This window comes from Chroicocephalus ridibundus, chromosome 7, assembly GCF_963924245.1.
Source record: "Chroicocephalus ridibundus chromosome 7, bChrRid1.1, whole genome shotgun sequence".
NCBI lineage: Eukaryota > Metazoa > Chordata > Aves > Charadriiformes > Laridae > Chroicocephalus > Chroicocephalus ridibundus.
The window spans coordinates 58,149,749-58,168,554 of record NC_086290.1 but is presented as its reverse complement, the minus strand read 5'-3'; the positions used below and the strand labels follow the sequence as shown (position 1 = coordinate 58,168,554).

At 49.8% G+C, this 18,806-nt stretch overlaps 1 protein-coding gene across 6 annotated transcripts in view; it reads left to right on the top strand.

Annotated features, from left to right (window-relative positions):
• Positions 1-18,806, top strand: part of CAMKK1 (calcium/calmodulin dependent protein kinase kinase 1) — a 107,213-nt gene that overhangs the window by 71,668 nt on the left and 16,739 nt on the right. For all 6 annotated transcript variants that reach the window (XM_063340939.1, XM_063340938.1, XM_063340942.1 and 3 more), the window contains 4 exons: positions 10,661-10,860; positions 11,565-11,618; positions 13,034-13,107; positions 17,426-17,513. In XM_063340939.1, coding sequence (XP_063197009.1) covers positions 10,661-10,860; positions 11,565-11,618; positions 13,034-13,107; positions 17,426-17,513 — 416 coding nt within the window. The remainder of the gene's footprint in view (positions 1-10,660; positions 10,861-11,564; positions 11,619-13,033; positions 13,108-17,425; positions 17,514-18,806) is intronic.

The window sequence follows — 18,806 nt, the reverse complement described above, 5'->3', positions numbered from 1 at the left end:
GAGAGGTTCCCCATGCGGGCAGTGGCACAGTGCCGCCTTGCTTCATTAACGGCTTTTGGCTGGGTCTCTGGGTTTTGTACACGTAATACTGGGAAGTGCACTCTGACACGTGCACGGTCCCAGCCTTGTTCGTTGAGCAATGAAGAAACAGAGGCAGGTTCAAGGTGTGAGAGCCAGGGAGATCTGCCCACAGTAGATCTCCCCTCTGGTCCCTGAACTGCTGGGAAAATATTTTAAGCTTAAGTGTGGCGATATTAACAGTTCACCTGCTCTGTTTTCATGGGCCTGTCTTAAACCTGGGCTTAAACCTAGACTTCAGGAGTTATTTAAGCACATGCAAACTTTAATTCCCGTCCTTGTGAAATGAGCCCTATGAAGGAAAGTACTTCTCCTGCTGGCACGACTTCCCCGGCACTGACAGCATTACACACACCCCCTCGTGCATCGGGGAGGCACGCTGTTGTCTGCGTGTTGTAAGTACCACTGGAGTGGTAATTTCAGAATGTACTTAAGTGCTTTGGATGGAAAAGTTTTGCTGGATTATTTGTGTCATTAACTAAAGCATGTGCTTAAGCGTCTCTGTGAATTGGGGGTGTGTGCAATTACCTCCCTTTCCGCTTGTAACTTCCCTCTAGTAGTGCTTATCTGGGGTTATTTAAGCTTCAGTCTCCCTTCTAGGAAGACAAACGTTGCTTTCCCAATGACACTCAGCAGAAATAGATGCACTGTATAGTTAACAGTCGCTGAAGGAGCTAGCGGCTGCGGCAGGAGACAATCCTGAAAGCCGGGAGGTGAGCACGGTGCTCCCTGACAGAGCAGGTAGCTGCAGGTCAGGCCAGGGTCCCTCCCAGCGGGGACCCACCAGCAGTGCCGGCACAGCGGGTGTCTGGCTGTGCACCCCGCAGCACGTCTTCCAGCACCCCAACGTCAGTGGCTCAGGTATTTCCTCAGCCAAAGGTTGTATCTTTGTCTAACAGCCTCCGATATTCTGCTATTCATTTGTCCAGTCCCTTTTTAAACTTGTGTAAATCTTTGCCTGCCACCTCCCACTTACATATTGTGGGGAGCAGTTCCCATTTGGGGTCGAGTCTGATCATGCAGGTTTCAGCTGACGCCAGGAGCGACGTAAGAACAGTCGCGCCCTCTCCATGCCACACCACGTTTATAGACCTCATTGACATCTTACTTCAGGGGTGGCTCTTCAAGGCTGCAGCGTGTCTGTGCCAGGTGTCCTTCCACTCCTTTGACCATCCGTTAGAAAAAGCTAGCAGTCCGGGAGCCCCCCCAAGCCTTACGAATTGAGGGCACAACAGTATTTCACAGTTGTCTTCTGCAGCAATGTGGCTGAAAATACCTGCTACAGGAGTTGATGTATCCCTTCCCCCAACAAAGCTTACAGGTTTGCTGGACGAAGACAGATATTCTGCTGGTTTGCTCCTGATATCCTGGATATGGTGGTACCTGAATACAGGTTTGACTTCTTGAAGGCAATAAAGCTTCCTTCTGGATGGACTCAGTGGTGACTTATATTTAATAACTGCACAGCGAATGGGTTTGCTGAGTGAAGGTGAATTTGGTGCCGTGCCAGTTTGCTTTGGCAGATGAGCAGTGGAAACCAGTAACAGGTGAAGTGTGTAACAGGAGGATTTTCTTCAGTGTCAGGCTGCTGTCTGCTGGCCAGAAATGTTTTCCTTATTGTGAGCATGTTTGGTTCAACACAAGAAGCAGATACCTTAAACTCTTCTCCAGTGTTGGGAGACATACGTGGGAGCCGCGGGAGAGGTTGTGAGAGAGAAGCGTGCTCCATCAAAAGACATGAGGGACATGCCAGGCAGGTATCCCAGTTTGGTTTTAGAATTGGGACACAAGTAACTTTGTTTAGTAGGAGCCAAAGTAAGGAACAAGAGTAAGCAAACGAAAGGTCTGTCTGAGCAGGTAGCCTGGCTGTGACAGTAGCCAGGAGCAGGCACTTAGCACAGAACTTGCACGCAAGCTTGACCCAGGGGAAAACCCTGCCGACTTACACGGTTCAGATGAAGCACAGCAGCTGTCCCTTCTGCTGGTTAGCTGCGAGCTCAGTGTTTTATCATCTGGCTCATGAGAAGCTGAAATAATTGCTGTCAGTGTGGCTGAAAGGAAGAAAAAACGTTATTTCCTGCATTCTCTGTAGAAAATGCACAATTTCCCTACTGCAACTGTGTCTAGGGAAACTAAGGGTAGCAGTTCTGGTCCCCTCAGAGGAATGCTTCTCATCTGTGTGAGCTATTGGGTTGAAGCTAAAGTTGTTGGGAAGTTACCTTTCCACCAACAGTTCCCTGCAGGGCACCTGTATGAATGCCTGCGATGCTCTGGAGCAATAACGAAGTGCCTGATGTGCAGATCAAAGCCGGCTTTTCTGAGATAAGACTTAATCTACTTGATCATCAATATGCGAGTATAATTTCCATTATCTTAAAAGAAAATCTAAGCAAACAAATCAACAGCTGAGTCAACACAGGCTTGTCTATTCTGAAGCATATCTACTGCGACGTAAGCCCAGGGTAGGCGCGCTCAAGCATCAGTGGTGTAGGTGGGTCTGATGTGGTTTGGCTCTTGGCAAAGGCAAGTTCCTCAGACCTCATGTCGGTGTGGGCCAGCAGAGTTGGGGCGCCAGTCTGTGATGGAGCTGCTGCATGCTCTCCTGTGACTCCCAGCGAGCTACTTGATCCATCTGTGCCTCCGCTCCCATGTGTGGATGGAGACCTGCTCCTTCCCTGCTCCCGCCTCTTGCCTGTGCAAGTTCAGAGCCCCTCAAAATGGAGCATGTCCAAGGTGGGGGCTCTCGACTGCAACTACAGCTGCAAGGTGCTGGGTGCTATAAATGACACCGTCAGGAGAGGAGAGGCTGGCTTGTGTTTTATCACTTGCAGAGCTCTAGTTAAATGATAAAAAACCCCCAACCTCTCATGTAGCTGCAAGCGTTGCTGATACTGATCGATGAGGACTTTGTATAACAGTGAGAGTAATTAGCTGGTGGAGCAGATCGGAGAGATGTGTTAGAGCCTCTTAAGGAAGATCAGGCAGTTTGATTTTCATCGTTGTTTGATGCAGTTACGTGATTGTGCCTGGGGTTAGATGCATCCCAGGGCACAGACGGTGCAGTGCGTGCTGCAGGTACCCTGCTCCCCGCTTTCCCAATGGTCCACAGAGCACTGGCACGTGTGTAGCCGTGGCAGGAAGCTCTGCGTGTCCTCTGTGACTGGTGATATGTGGCACACTCATGTGGGCTGGAGGACAGTTGTAGAAGGGCAGCCTTTGGCAAGGCTACGTCGCCTCCCTCTTCCCCACTGCTTCCTACCAGCAGTATCCCATACTTTATCCCTTCTGCCAGGGGCACGGTGGGCAACAGGGTACTGAAGATGAAGCACAAGTGGAAGCTGAACTCTTCCAAAGGGCTGGGCAGTGCTGGGATCCCTCTTTGTAAAACCTGGGCTTAAGCAACTTGTTCAAGTGGCAGAGTTTTGGATGCAGCAAGAGAGTGGCAAAGTAGTGAATAGAGATGGGAAAAATTGGAGCTGGAATCCTCAGCCCAGCTGCTACGTGAAAGCCCTGCAATGAGCTGAGCATGGGAGGGAAGGTGTTCCCCTTGCGCAGCCTCAGTCATCCAAGTCCTCCAGCTCTTTATCGGTGGAGCGTTGCAGATGGCTACAGAGGCTTGCCTCAAAGAGCAGCCTTCTGTTCTAAGCTCTGGCTGGTGGTGCAGCATTTTCCTTGTGAGAGCGTTAAATCACTTCTTTGCTACAGGGGTGATGTGAGTAATACTAAGCAGACTCTGCAGTAGCACCATATGGATTGCTTTTGCCCTTGAATTGGAATGGGATTCTGGTTTTAATCAAGTACAATTCAGCATCAGCCTCAGTAAATATCAGGATGTGTCAGTGCATTGTAAAGTTTTACATGTATAATTTTTAAATGGGCTTTTAGCAAGTTGGTGTTTAACCTGCTGGTGCTCCAGGGTTTCCAGAAGGGAATACAGTAAAAAGCACCTTTTTTAAGAGGACCAAGGAGCAATCTCTTTTTCTAATGCTCCTCTCTCTGCTCCCTCTTGGTCTTCACTTGCTGTTAATCTAGGCAGACGGTTCCCAGGCGTTTGCTTCTGAATGAAAAGGAAAGCCTATTTATCCTCCAAATAGCCTGCGGTATCTAGAAATGAGGAGCACTTGTGAAATGAGTTGAATGTTGTGAAAAAAGCTGGCTTGTCCCATCGAAGGCAGCCAAGGGACTGAACAGAAAGAAATGATGTGCTCAGCGGCGCTTTGCTAAGGAGCGGTGATGGAGCAGGGAGGCTGAGAGGCAGGAGACTCCGGAGAGCCCAGGCAGGGCTGCGTGCCGTGCTCAGACAGGACCCAGCTGGCCCAGCCGCAGAGATCCTCCCCAAAATCTGCCCCTTTCTCCAGCCCCAGCTACTGTACCACAGCCACTGAGGATGCACCCCTGCCTGAAACCTGCTTTGTGCGAGGAGTGCTGTATATCTCTAAGCCACAGCACAGTTTACAGCCGCGGTGCTCCTGGCCCTCGGCCCTGCCCTGTACCTTCCTGAGCAGTGAGATCCTCATGGGGGGCAATGTGTGTGCTAACAGCAGCGATGGTACTTCAAGTATTGGCTTTCTGCGGGCGTTTCATCTTTGTAGTTATTGAAGTAGTTTGGCTCTGACTATTGCAAGCTTGGTTCTGCAGGGACGCTGACCCCAGTTCAGAGACACGTACGCCTGTGCTCTCTTCGAATACCATTCCCACGTCACCTGCTGTCTTTTCATAGCGGTGTTGTTCGGTGTGTGCCAAGGCGGTGTCTTAAACGGGCACGTCTTGTGACCTGGAAGTACAAGGTAGCTGCTTGTTCCCTGGGCAGTCAGCACCCGGAGTGTTTGGAGGCGTCTGGATGGCAGAGTACCACCAGGCGGCTGTGACAGTCTCCTGGTGTTAAAGACACTCTGCCTTGTTGTCTAGGGCCAAGGGTGAGCAACCATGTTTGTGGTGCTGATGAAATTATGGGAGAAGTGTGTGCAGACTGCCCGAAACTGTTGAAAAGATGCGAGTAATCCATGTGTGCCACTGGAGAGGCTTTCAGAGTCAGTCCTGGGACAAGCTCTGCCCTAAGGACCAGCTGCAAGGTCATGGGCAGCTTCTAATGAAGCTGCGGGTGCTTTTTTTCTGCCCCTGTTGGGAAGGGGTGAAAGCAAGAGAAGTGGCAGCCCCAGCGTGGCACACCCCACATCCCCACTGCTCGGAGAGCTCTGGCTTACTCTGTTTCGTACTTCAGCACCCGAACTGTTGTGTCCCTGCTGCTAATACCAACTGAGTTAAAATACATCATTATGGAGAAACAAAACAAAGCCCTGAAAAGCAAAATTTTCAAGGAGACCTTTTATTTTGGGCAGTTGTTTCATATGGGCTCAAATTTGAACACCCGAGTACAGGTTCACCCCAGCTGCTCTAGGCAGTAGGTGCAGCGTACCTGCTAGGGGCTCTGTCTGAAATCTAGAAGGACAGAGGAAGATGGTCCTTTCCCAACTGCCGCTCACACCCTGAGTGCTCCAGAACCTCCTCTGAGGTTGTATCTCTCCACCACATAGCATCAGCCTTCAGCAGGCTTTTCTTAGCTGCCTGCGCTCCATGCCCAAAGTCAGGAGACAGCCTAGACTTTTAGGCATGATTTCCCTTGTTTCAGAGCACCCTGGGGCTCTAGGGCTTGACTAAATCCGACTTCAGATGTGCCTGGTCAGGCTTTCTCACACAAGTTGTGATGAAAATGTACGTGGGCTCTTGGCTGTCCTGCCTGCTGTATTTATAGGTGGCCGTGAGGTTTAGCAGCCAAGTATTTCCAACGTGCTTTGGGATCTTTGCCTAGGTGATGCTCTAGAAATCCATGGGATTGTCACTCAGATGCAAATAGGCTTGAAATACTGTTACCTTTCCACTGAAGTGAAGGATGGGTCTAATAAACCCAAATTTGACGGAGCGCTGCAGAATCAGACTTTCTCCTAAGGGCTCTGCAATATCTTACATTGTTTCATTTTCATTACGAAGAGGTATTGATCTATTCTCTGAATTTGGTCTGTCTGCATGGAAAGTGCAGAGCATCTTGGAGCCCAGGGAAGTTGTTCCAGAGAGCTGCTGACCTCTGCTTTAAGAGCAAAACCCTTGCTGGGTAAAAGCAACTCGTGGGACCCTTCTGTCAGTTTGCCAAAGGAGCTTCAGTGAAGCGCTCTGCTTTGGCCAGCTCAGCATTGGCTTGGTTTGTTGTGGTTTTTTTAAACCGTGGGAGGGATGCAGACAGGTACATTTGCATGGGAGTCAGTGTTTTTTGGTTGTTGATGTCCACCTTGTGTGTGGCACATGGGTCCGGGAAGGAACGCACTGATGGGATAGTCCTTCCCAAGGCCACGTGCATCCAGCACCCATGTCCCCATGGCGGGATCTCAGGGCAGTCTCGCCGGGGCTGACATCTGCCTGCTTTGTGACTGTTTCTGTAATTTGGAAGCAAAATCCCCAGTGCCTCATTGTGGCCAGTCTCTTTGAGCAGGACGCAGAGTAGCTGGAAGGCATGGACTTAGCTTAGGGGTTCCCAGTTCCCCACGGAGAGAACTAAGGGAAGGTCACGGGTTGGTTTGAAAGAAAATCCCCACACCCTCATGGGGCAAGTTTAGGTGTGGTGATACAGGTATTTTGTTGTGGTTTTTGAGTGTATGTTTGGGGTTTCACTTACGTTGAAAGTACTTTTCCTTCTCTGTTGTCCCCGACAGAGCCCTGCTCCTGTTTGCTAGCAGCTGAGTCACAACATGTCCTTAGTCCCAAGGACAGGACGAGTGTTTTGTTTCTGGGACCTGGCTTCCAGTGCCACTGAATAGCAATCCTAACAATAGCTGCCTTTCCTACCTGCTGCTCTTCTGTCTGCAGAGGGAAGGAACTAACTCCTAGGTGCTTCAGGCTGGTAAAATTAGAGGGTTAATTTGTGACTGTGTTTAACTGACTCTGGCTGTCACCTGCTCCCCTTGGGTGACTCCATGGGTTGTGTGGTTGTCCCTTCGGTACAGTCATTAGCAGTCTGGAGGGTATCATTAGTGGTAGGCTTCTATTTCCAAGATGCTTAGCTCTCCCTCTGGAGTTCTGCACAGATAACACCATCTCTTCCTCGGCATATTGTGCTGGAAATGCAGATCACGCTGGTTTAACGAGTACCTTCCCTGCAAGACAGCTCTGTCCCTGGGCTCCTTTCGCAGTGTGTGGCAGTGACGCTTGTGTCGCTGCAGGCACATCGTGACGCTTGGCCAGTCAGCCCTTGGCCAGCCCTGCTGAATTAATTGTTTCTTGCCATTCTCCCTGCAATGCGTTATCTGCAAGAGATCTGGACTTGCAGCAGAAGTTAGTGGGTTGGAAAGGTTTTCTGCACTTAGTGGTGTTGATGTCCTGCAGATGAGCGGTCCTGCCTACTCTGCAGCTCTGAAACGAGCCAGTTTTTTTCTCTTGCCTACGAGTGGACTTGGGAATGATGTTTGGGAGAACCTTTTACTTTTCTTTCTGCAGCCCTGCATTGTACTGAACTGTAGCAGCGGCAAGGCACAGCGCAGAAGAGGATAAAACTGCGCATTTTGAAGGCTGAAGCCCATTTTGGATAGCTGTGCAGGGGAGGATGCCCACATCAGCTGGCAGACTGGGACTTTAGGAATCTTATTTCTCTAGAGCAGAAAAGGGATTTTAGGTTGCCTTCATCGGGTTAGCGGCTCCACAGCAAATCACATCTGCCAAGAAATGAGCTCTTGTTCTTTTAACTTTTACAGCTGTGACGGAGCCTCACTTGCACCAGCTGGTGCTTGGTGCACAATTTGTCTCCTGTCCTTCTTCCCTCATGGCTATGGCCTCTGCACAGGGCAGAGGATTTGCAGATAGCACGTCTTTCAAACCAGTTGGCATGAGACTTCTGTTACTGTCACCCAAACAGCGTGGTACAGCAGCACGCAGTATGGGCTCTCAGCACCACTGCTCCTGATCCGGCCAGCCGCTTCCCCTCTGTGCCCGTCTCCTTCCCATCCCAGTTTGTTATTATTTGAATCGTGGGCCAGGTTTGCAGACGTGCCTGGCGGACACTGCGCTGCAAAGCCCTGGGATGTGTCAGGCTCACTTCTGATAGCTCAGCCTGTGCTCCTCTGCCCCACGGACGCTTGTGCTAATTTTCTCCTCTGAGCAGTTGAGGTCAGAGACTGTCACTGTCCGTAAGGCTCACGTCAAGCACGTGGATGTTCTGGTCTGGGACACGCAAATGTTCATCGACCCTAGCGTTAGGCTTTAATTTTTGCAAAGGATGTTTCTTATTTTTTTTGTTTAACGTTCACGTTGCTTCTGTGCCTAACAGCCAGCAGTGGCCAGACCTGCTGGGTACCAGGCTGAGATGGGCACTGAACAAACACAGAGCATCTGGCAAATGGCCCGTGTTTTTCCTACGCTTTTATTAGATTGCACAAAGGCAGGGAATGTGTTTTACAAGATTAATAGTTATCAGATGCGGGAATTGGTTTGTGGGTTTTGGGGGGTTTATGTTTTCTTTCCTGTACAGAAGAAATAACAAAGTGTAGCGTACCTGCTTGTCTAGTGTAACTCCCTCAGTTTTCACCAGCTGGGCTCCAGGGATGTACTCGTATGGCCCACGTATATTTGCGGCCTGTATTTTTTTGAGGCATTGGGAATCTTAGCCCTGCGGTATCAGGCGTGATACCAGACACCTGCCTGAAAGGCAGCTCATCTCCTGAAGGGAAACTTCATCCCCGCCTCACTTGTTTTTGCTCTCCCGATATTACCATAATGAAATGTCAGCTTGCCACCAGCTTTGCTGCGGAGCCGATGTCTTCTCATAATTACTGCTGTTGCAGGGTTCTCAGTGTTTATCGTGACTGTCTAGCCGGGCTGTTACAGCGTTAACTGGCTCACATCACAGCGTGGCCATGTGGTTGCTGCACATCTGGGAGAGGATGTAAGCGCCAGTGCTCTCCAGCGAGCTTGTGTCTGCTGGGTCTCCACACCAGCAATTTAACGTCCTAAGGACAGCATCCTCCAGCAGTGCTTTCAGCTAAGGAGAGGTCCTCGCAGAAAAAGTGTCTGCGAGGGTGACTTCCCCTCCCCAAACACGGCCTGCTGGAAAGCTGGCTTGAAAAGAGCAGAACAGTTATGTGAAGTTTGTTCTTCCTTGGTCCTAAAACACAAGCTGGGATGCTCCGTAGGGCAGGCTGCTCTTGTGGCAATGTGTTGACCAGGTTTGTAAAGCGGGAAAGGGTTAGAGCAGCACTTTCCCCCACCCAATTGTGTATTTCCTAGGAGATGTGGAAAGCGCTCATGGGGAGGTATAAAAACAAACAAGCTCCGTTTGTAAGAAGGAAACATGAAAATGGTGGTTTGGCCCAGGGGAGGAGGGAGGCCAAGGGGTCTGGAAGGGGCAGTAAAGACTTAGAGGATTTCCTCTCCTGGTCAGTAAAGCCTCTTGGTTTTTCTACAGTTCTGCTTTTGGGGTCATATTGTATTCTGAAAGTTGGTGGGGGTTCTTTATTTTTAAATTTGTTCTCCGAGTTCCTGAGAAGTCAGCCACTTTCCTACAACTCCCTGCTGCCGCTTTACTCAGTGACCCAGAAAAACGGCTTTCTTGAAGCTGCGATATTTTTTTCCCACGTAGCTTGTAACAAGAGGGATTTTGTTGTTTTCAGTGCATCTCGGCCTCCAAGCTCTTTCCAAGGGTTTCTTTCATTTTGGATGTACAAACGATTCAGCTGGTGCCCACCATTGACCTCGTGGAGCCAGGACAGAGCTGGAGTCTCTGCAGCCTCGCGGAGTGAAGGCTCCGCACGTGTAGGAGCAGCCTTCACTCCAAAAGGCTGTGTGGCAGGGGTTTGGCTACGGCTCTGGGTGCGAGAGTGGCCGCGTGGCTGGCACCTTTGTGCGGTGGTGGGGATTTGAAATGATGCAAACCAAGTTGAGGTCGCTTCTCTATTTGTGGGCTCCCTTGTGAAGCACCTTTCTGGGGGTGCTGGCACCAACCAACTGTCGGCTGCTCCATGGTCAGGGGCATCTTTCGAGCTGGAAATACCCACCGATTTCTGAGCTGTTGGCTGGCCTTGGCGCTTGGCTGCTAGTTGCCTAAACGTCTCCTCTGGGCCTGCTTCATTCTGCCTGTGGCTCTGCCCCTTTTGAATAGCTTTATGGCACTGCAGTTTCAAAATAAACAAATTTAAAATTAGCTTTTTTATTTGGATCCCATAAACCTTTAATACAGCATGTTGCCCAGTCCATCAACTGGTCCGCTGAAGCCAAGCAAATCTGCAGGATTGGAGTGATTTGTTTCTCTAACAGCTCTGCTTGGTCCCGCTGGTTGGGCTGGCTCTGGGTTCGTGTCCGTTCTTTGCATAATTACTGGTGACAGATTTTTGCATGGTGTACTCTGGTGAATGTCCCAGTGGGGCACCGAAAAGGAATGGCTATACGAAACAGTACTTCTACTACATTATATTGCATATCCAGCAGCAGCTTTGAGTGGGGTGCCTGAGCTTGCGCCTTTATTTTCATCCTCCTGGAAGGGTTTCCCCTGGATCCATTGGCTGCCGTGGCAGATCGTGTTCTTGTTTTTGTTTGGTTTCTCCAGTGCACTACCAGAAGATCATTCACCGGGACATCAAGCCTTCCAACTTGCTCTTAGGAGATGATGGACACGTCAAAATCGCTGATTTTGGAGTCAGCAATCAATTTGAAGGGAACGATGCCCAGCTTTCCAGCACGGCGGGGACGCCAGCATTCATGGCACCAGAGGCCATTTCAGACACTGGCAAAAGTTTCAGTGGAAAGGTAGGTCTTTGCTCACAGTCTTCTGGGACCCCCAGGCGTGGCGCAAAGGGCAGAACCACACTTGTATGTTTTTGCGTGTTGCCCGCCCAGAGATTGGGGAGGTTATTAAGTAAAACCAAAGCTCTGATTCTGTGTTCAGGCCAAGCAAAACTCACATTGGGTGTTCTCTGCAGCAGACAGACAGACTTTGCAGTGGATCCATGCCCAGACAGGAGCCATGTTAAAGCCCTTTTCCTGCCCAAAGGGAAAGGAGGAAATTCTTGATTCCCTTCCAAAATAATCAAGAGGCACCGGGGGCTGCTGGGCACCAAGGTCATATCTTGATCCTCTGAAAGTGAGAGGCAGTGCTGAGCGCTGAGGTGCAGACACGGGGATAGGGTCTAATGGGGGCTTTGTGCCTGAAAGAGGACTTTTGAGGCTCAGCCTTGAGTGGTGTCATCTCCTGTCAGGAAAAGGGGCTGCTTGCCCCTTGGTCGCTGCACTCCACAGCAAGGACAAAGGAGGCAACGTCTGGCCCAGCGCAGGCCTCATTCCCCAGGCATGGTACCAGCGCCTTTAGGAGCCCAACTTCAGAGAGGCTCTGCACAGTGAAACAGAAAATGTTAAATGCATACAAATAATGTCCTGTGAATCAGTGGGAAAATCCAGCTCATCAGATCATCTGTGGTGCATCTCATTTACTGCCTGCGCATGCTTTTTTTCAGGCACTTGATGTGTGGGCCATGGGAATTACCCTGTACTGCTTTGTTTACGGGAAGGTAAGCTGGCTTTCAGATGCTGGAGCCCTGCGTGGGAGTCTCTGCCCGCATGGCTTTTGACTCATTCCTTTCCAAATAAAGGCAAATATATAGAAACAAAGACCTACCTTCTGCAAGCTCCTGTTTTCCCAGATGACCCTGTGGGTGAGAAGGGGCTGACATTGTGATCTGTGGAAGGGGGGGGTTTTAGAGTCGGCCTCTGTACTCAGAGCTTTTGTCTGTGCTACAAACCCGGAGCACCATCAGTAGCACCAACAGCGGTTTGTCAGGGGGTTGTCCATATTGCCTGTATTTAGAAACAAGCCAGGCAGAGCCTGGAGAGAGGCACAGGTTTGATCCCAAGCCACTGCAGCGCTTTAGCAAACCAGATTACAGAAAGCTCTCGTCTGCCAGAGCTGAGCTGGGCCAGATGGAGACCGCTTTGGCAGAGCCACACTGCAAGCTCCATGACCGGTCGCGGCTTTTCTCTCTCCTGTGGCCAGAAACCCCTTGTCCCACCCGTGTTCTCCCAGGGCGAGCAGTACAGCAGGTACATGCGGTCCGTGGGTGCGGGATGTTACCTTTAACCTCCTGTCCAAGCACGGACCACTGCAGATCCCACCCCACAGGCATAAGGCATCCAGCTCAGGGGTAAGAAGTGGCTGGAGGAGACGGCAGAGGCAGAACTACCTCCATTGCTGGTGTGATATTGCTGACCGAAGTCAGGATGGAAAATATTCTCTGACCTGTGTCTATAATGATGTCCTATTTGGGTCAAATCCTCAAGTGAAAGGGTATAACCTTGATTTTTATGTCCTGGTATAACCTCACAGTGACATTACTTCCCTCTGGCAAGCACTGGAGGGAAAGAAAGCAGGGAATGTAAAGCCAGGCCCAAGGATACGTTTGTCTGTTCCACATGTCCCTGTACAGTTAATATCGTACACTTTGTACCTATTTTATATTTCATAATTTAATCTGGCCATAGAGGCTGGGACAGGGCTGCTAGCAGCCCATGACCCACTGGAACAAGTCTGCCAGCTCCTTCGGTGTTGCTGCAGCTGTGATAGGGCCTGTGAATACGCCGCTCCTGCACCCTCTGCAGCATTCACCGCAGCTCGGTTAACCGCCTGTCAGTCCTGCTGGCCCTGCTGCATAAGAAGAGCCAGAATCTAGGTGTAAATGAATCCAGGGTAAAAAGTCATGCTTTGAATATGCGTTGGATCCATATATCTGAATTCACAATGGAAAAACAGGTATTTCAGTAGTAATTCCTAGCTCCAAACGATGTTTGTCACAGAGACCTCAAAGCAGTGACAGAAGCTAGCCAGGTCAGGATCTCCATTTTTCAGAGAGTAAACTTCTGTTACATGAATGACAAACACCCAAGCGGTGCCAGGATCTGACAACTGGAAAATCTTTTGTTTGTTTTACAGTGCCCTTTTATAGATGAATATATTCTGGGTCTTCATAACAGGATCAAGAACAAGCCTGTAGAGTTCCCAGAAGAGTAAGTAAACTTTACTCAACTACTGTAAAATAAAGTTCAGTTTTCAGTGTTATTCACTGTGCAGCATAAATGCTGGTAGGTCACCACAGAGGGACAGACGAGGGCAGGTGAGGTCCTTCACATGTACAGAAGTTGTCCAAGCATTGCAGCTGCCTCTGCTGCTCCTGCGGTCGTGTTGTGCAGACAGGGGCTGAAGGAAACGCCTCCCGAAATCTTTGGAAGTGGAAGGGTTTCAGTATGGTTCTAGGGAGTTCTGCCCCAGCTGCTTGACCCTGGAGATGCTGGAAGCATGGTTTGGTTGTGGTTTTGTTTTTCTCTAGTGTGGTAGCCACCAGAATGATTCAACGTATTAGTTTTCCAAAGCCATGTGGTTTCTAGACCTCAGGCTAAGTAAACACATGCCGCTTCCATGGGGAAGTGTCTGGTGAAAGGAGGCTTGTCCTGAGGTACACAACCACAGCTTGGTGCATCCCCACTTCTCTGCCTCCTTCAGCACGTTCCAAGAAAATACGGGTTTTTCTTGTGTGCTGGCAGACTGGGGCTACTTATGAAAAACCCGTGTTGGCCGCAGTCAGAGCTGTGTGGTGGAGACCGCTGGGCTGGGTTAGGTGTGATGGCCGGCTGCACGGTCACGGTGTGTCCTCTAGCCCACACCAGAGCACTCGGTGGTGTGGGGGGACAAGGCAAGGCCACTCACGTGCCACTTGAGCAGTGGGAAGTTCAGCGTTGAGGCACTGAGTGATGAGTGTTTGTGGTCTGATCAGATGAGGCTGGCAGGGGATGATTACACTCAATGTGTCCTCGGCCTCTGCCACCGAGCCGCCATGTCTTTCCCTTCGCGTATTGGCCACTCCTCAGCATTTCCTCTGTCTTCGGGCCTATAGTGACTTTTTGTTGGTGATTAATTAGTTTCTCCTGGTTGCTATCAGATGAAGTAGCCGAAGTTGGACTCTTTATCTTTCTTACAAACCCAGCACAGTAGTCAGGCAAAGAATTTCTAACCCTCTTGACCCAATTGCTCATTCTAATAAAAACATAGAGATAAAATGACTTGATTTAAAACGAGCATGAAGAAATTAAAACTCTAATGAAAGGCACATCTGGTATTAGAGAGGAAGGGAGGGATGCTGTCAGGCGGCCCGTGATTCGTGCATGTATCCATCTATTACATGAATTTCTTGAGATGCTCACTGAATTTTTAGACACCTACAGCGAAGGGCTGGGCCTGTGCCTTGGCCGCCCCAGGCTTCCTTCTGAGTCTGCAGAAGGCAGTGGGTACTCAGGCTGTCCTATTTTAGACATCTGCTTTAGATGGGATGACTCATGCCCCAGGCTCCACGGGCTGTATTAATTACCTCTCCATGGACTATGAAGCACAGCCACTGCAGATAGCTCAGATGGAGCCACCTCTGCCCACACCGAGGACTGTGTGGAGCTCACCTCCCAAGGACCTGCGGCCACAAGGTCAGGCCACTTGTTAGATGGCAAACACAGGCCCCAGTCGTGGGCGTAGAGCAATTCTGGCGAGCCAGCCCTGTGCCCTTGGTGAGGTTTTACAGCTAACCTGGCTTCAGGCAGTAAGAGCAGGAGGGCTGTGGTCATGCCACACTGCCATGTTCCCACCGGTTGCTCTGTGGTTGGGGCAGGACTTTGTCTTGACAGTGCTGCAGCCAAAAAAAAAAAAATTGTTTATGTTTCCTTGGCAGTCTTCTCTCCGCTTGCTTGGGTCCTGGCAAAATGCCCATCCTCTCTCAGCCATCATATATTTGGGTTAGCAGTCAGCTTACGAGTGACTGTTCCCATCTGTCTCTGCAGTAAGTTATTAACATTTAATGGGCTAACTGGGTTGTGCTAAGAACCCTTTCTTCATTCAGACACTTCCTTCAGTGATAATTGGGCTGCATGATTTATTTGGATTTCTCGGTGACCTGCTCTCCTGTCTAAAATAAGCTGCCCCCCTCGTTAGGCTATAGGAGGAGCAGAGTGTTACTGGGTGTCGATGGCTGTCTAAGCTACATCTATTTGCTAGATAAAGGCAGTTAGAGACGTACATAAAGCTGGAATTCACTGGACTGGATCCACCCTGACCTCCCACAGAATTAGCACCTCGCTACAGTTAGGAGTATTTTGGTTTGAATTTATTTCACCATGGCTACAAAAGACACATTCCTCTCTGCAGACAGTCCATGGAAACTCATTGCCTGTTTCCTGACAACCTTTAGGACAGAGATGGAGCTGACTGTTCCGGCGTCGTTGTCCCTTCCCTTCCCTTAGAGACGCTGGGGTAAATATTTATCGCTCTGGTGTTCTTACTCATGTCAATGAGTCCTTGGCTTGACACAAGGTAAATGGGGTTAGCTCACACCCTGATGATCCTGGCTTGACTAAAAAGCAAACTGGAGAAGTTTCTGTCCAAACATGTATTAAGAGAGACAGAAACTCTGCGTGGTCCCTCCTGGTGAAGAGCTGAAGTCCAGGACAATGTTCTCTGACCTGCAGGCACCCTGTAAAATGATCTATGGTGCTGGCAGCCCTCCCAGATGGGTGCTGAGCTCTGGGATGCTTGGCCTTTTCCCGAGAGCCGTTACAGGACTATCACTGTGAGAAATTCCAGATAGCACAGGCTTTTCAGATGAAAAATGCCATCGGGTACAATGTGTGCCATGGCAGAACAGAGAGAAGGACATGCAGAGACAGGGTGATGTGGTCGGTTACCTGGATATAACCCACCTGAAATCTTATGATTCTGTTTACAGGGCTTTTCCTTATGACGTTAATCTTATGTTGTATAGAAATCAATCTGGTGCCCAGAAATTTTAGGTGATTATATATTGTATTTCTTGTGTTTTAAATGTGAAGCCATTGCCAGTTTGGCGCAGATCTGATGTTAAGTGTTTTAAAAACACCATCTCACCTGCATCTCAGTGTGGTCCTCCCGCAGGAGTCTGTTTATTCTGACCTGCTAAATGCCCTGTCGCTCCCCATAGCTGTTCCTCTGGGCCTGGAGCTCATCACAAGAGCAGCACGGTTCTTCCCATTCCCACCTAAATTGTCACCTGCAGTGCAGCCTAGGAAGTGGGAAGTCTGAGGGACTCATCCTGCCCTTCCCCTTGTCCGGGCCATATTGCCTGTGTTCTACAGACCCTGGATGCAACTCTGGAAGTGTTCAGACTTTAAACCAAACCCACCTTCTGCCCCTTCCCACCGAACGAGCAGTGTTTCCTTGTGGTTGTTTGAGATCCCATAACCAAACTCTACACAAAGTATTCATAAATTATTAAATGGCAGCTCTGCTTTCATCAGACTAGTATCCCTTACCGTGATGTGGTCTTCAGTTAGGTTTATGATAGTTTATTCCCTCCTCTACTTGTCAGGGGTGCCGAGGATGTGGGCACAGCACCTGGTCCTCATCCGTGTTTTCAGTCTGAAACCCAGCCCTGCTGGGGAGTGACACTTTATGCTGCCAAGTCCCATCTCCGTGCAGAAACGCAGCTCCTCAATAGTCATTTGTGATACAGACTTTCAGCTGCCTAATGCTATTCTGTCACGCGCTGATATTTTATTTCAGTATCGCTTTGATCATAAAGACCAAGCGTGTTTTAAAGACGCTGCCTGCATCATTAGCAACAGAAGTCATCAAAGCCTTTGGAGTAGAGGGACAGACTGCAGGACCAAGGGCTTGGTGTGAATAGGGTGGCTTCTGGGTTCAGGCAGATGCATTTCTCTCTTAGTCTTGTCTGTTCATTCCTTCCTTTTGTTACCCCAAGGCTGAGCTATACAGGTAGGAAATACCGAGTTACCAAACTGGCTGCCATCAGTGTTCATGGAAGCAATTGAACACAACCTGTAAGCTTAACTGGGAACTTGAATGTCAAATGGGGCTGTTTCTCCCAGTGTCTGTTTGCTTATGGTGCAGGTTCTGCATATCAAGTTGTGCCTTTCTTCTGTCATAGAGCCCGGCTCCAGTTCTGCCCTCAATAACGTATTGTTGTCCCAAAAGCTGTCCTCTGAAATTCTCCTGTAATATGTTGTCTTTAAAAATGTCCTGAGATCCATTTGCCTGGTCCCTTCTGCTGCCTTTTGAGAGCATGTAGCTGTGTTAGCGGGCAGAACAGGATGGCCAAACCCCGTGGCAGTGACAGAGATGCCTGAGGAGGAGCCAAGCCAACTAGAGCTTCCTTTCACAAGCTAGGTTTGCAGAGAAAATACCTTCTCAGCAGAGCAGGCTGTCTACCAAGTAACCACGGTAAGGACTATGTGTGCCCAGAGCACTTACAATTCCCCTGTTAACCATATACTTGCTATTTTCTTTACTCAGAGCACAGATAAGCGAAGAGCTCAAGGAACTGATCCTACGCATGCTCGATAAAAATCCAGAAACAAGGATAACAGTCCCTGAAATTAAGGTAAATTGGACATTGATATTGTAGTCTTTTCTCTCAAATGATTTTGTTGGTCCTTTGGTATCTTCTAATGAGGCAGAGCTGCTCCCGGTGTTTGTTTTGGGAACTTTCTCTGGCACATCGCCTCGGCAAGGGAGAGTGCTCATTTTGCAGTGCGTAACAGCTCTGCCGCTGCTGCTTGCTTGGGGAATATTGACAAAAGCTTTCTTGTTTACTTATTTAAATTAAAATTACTCAAAAGCTGGCTGATCCTCAGCAAATCCCTGGGAGAATTGAGACATTGTCACGGGGACTGCTGGCTGCAGAGCCTGTGCTGTCAGCGTTGGACCTGCGTTACAGGGGCTGGAAGCGTGTTCTTCCTCTGGGGTGCGCGTGGCCAACGGCCTCAAGGCAGCTTATTAACACAGAGAACAACTGGGACTGGTAAAGTGTAACGCTTCACAGGGTTTGGCTTCATTCTGGTTTTGCACGGGCTTTCTGTCCTCCTGTCCCCCCTCACCAAGGCCTCGGACCTGCTGGAGGCTCTCAAGATTTCCACGGAGATCCGTCAGCACCCTGTGGGAGGCACAGGGTTTGTCTCAGGCCAACACCAGCACATTTGCCACCAAAGCTTACAGTAGGAAGGTTGAACTTTGAGAAGAAACGTGATGTCACCTCACTCCATGCCCAGGAGGCCACAGCTGGTGATGGTGGAAAGAGCTTTGGAGCTGTATTAAGTGATTCCACTTGGCAGCTCCTGCAGGTACTTCATGTGGAAACCTGAGCCCTGTAAGAACCTCGGGGAGAAGAGCAAAACAGGGTGCTGGAACTTATCCCTGGCCGCGCACTGAAATGCTTGGTGTGCTTCAGGACTTGTGTTTGAAGGTGAAAGAGCATGTGTCTCTTGCACCATGCTGGGCTCAGCCCAGGGCCTTGAGAGGCAATAGAAAGAGGGCAGCTTTCTTCTGTTGTTCCCCCAAGTAAGACGATGGCCAAGCAGCTTCTTGGGAGAGGCAGCTGTGGAGTGACTGAAGGCACTGGCCAGAGGAATCCAACCCAGGAAGCACAGGAGAGCCTGCCATGTGCAGCTGATGCAATCCAGACAAGGAGATGGCAGGCTCCCTCCGTATTTGTATTCACAGATTAATCCCAAGGAGCTGCTTTGTTCTGATGCCACAGCTGCCATCAGAGCTCCAGCCTTGGCTCCTGGCATAGTAGGACGTTTCTAGGCTGTTCCAGGCCACCGCCGCCTCCTCCCTGGATTCCTTCCCTTTTTGTTTTCCCCTGTTTTCACGCTCCCCTCCTTCCTCTTTCACA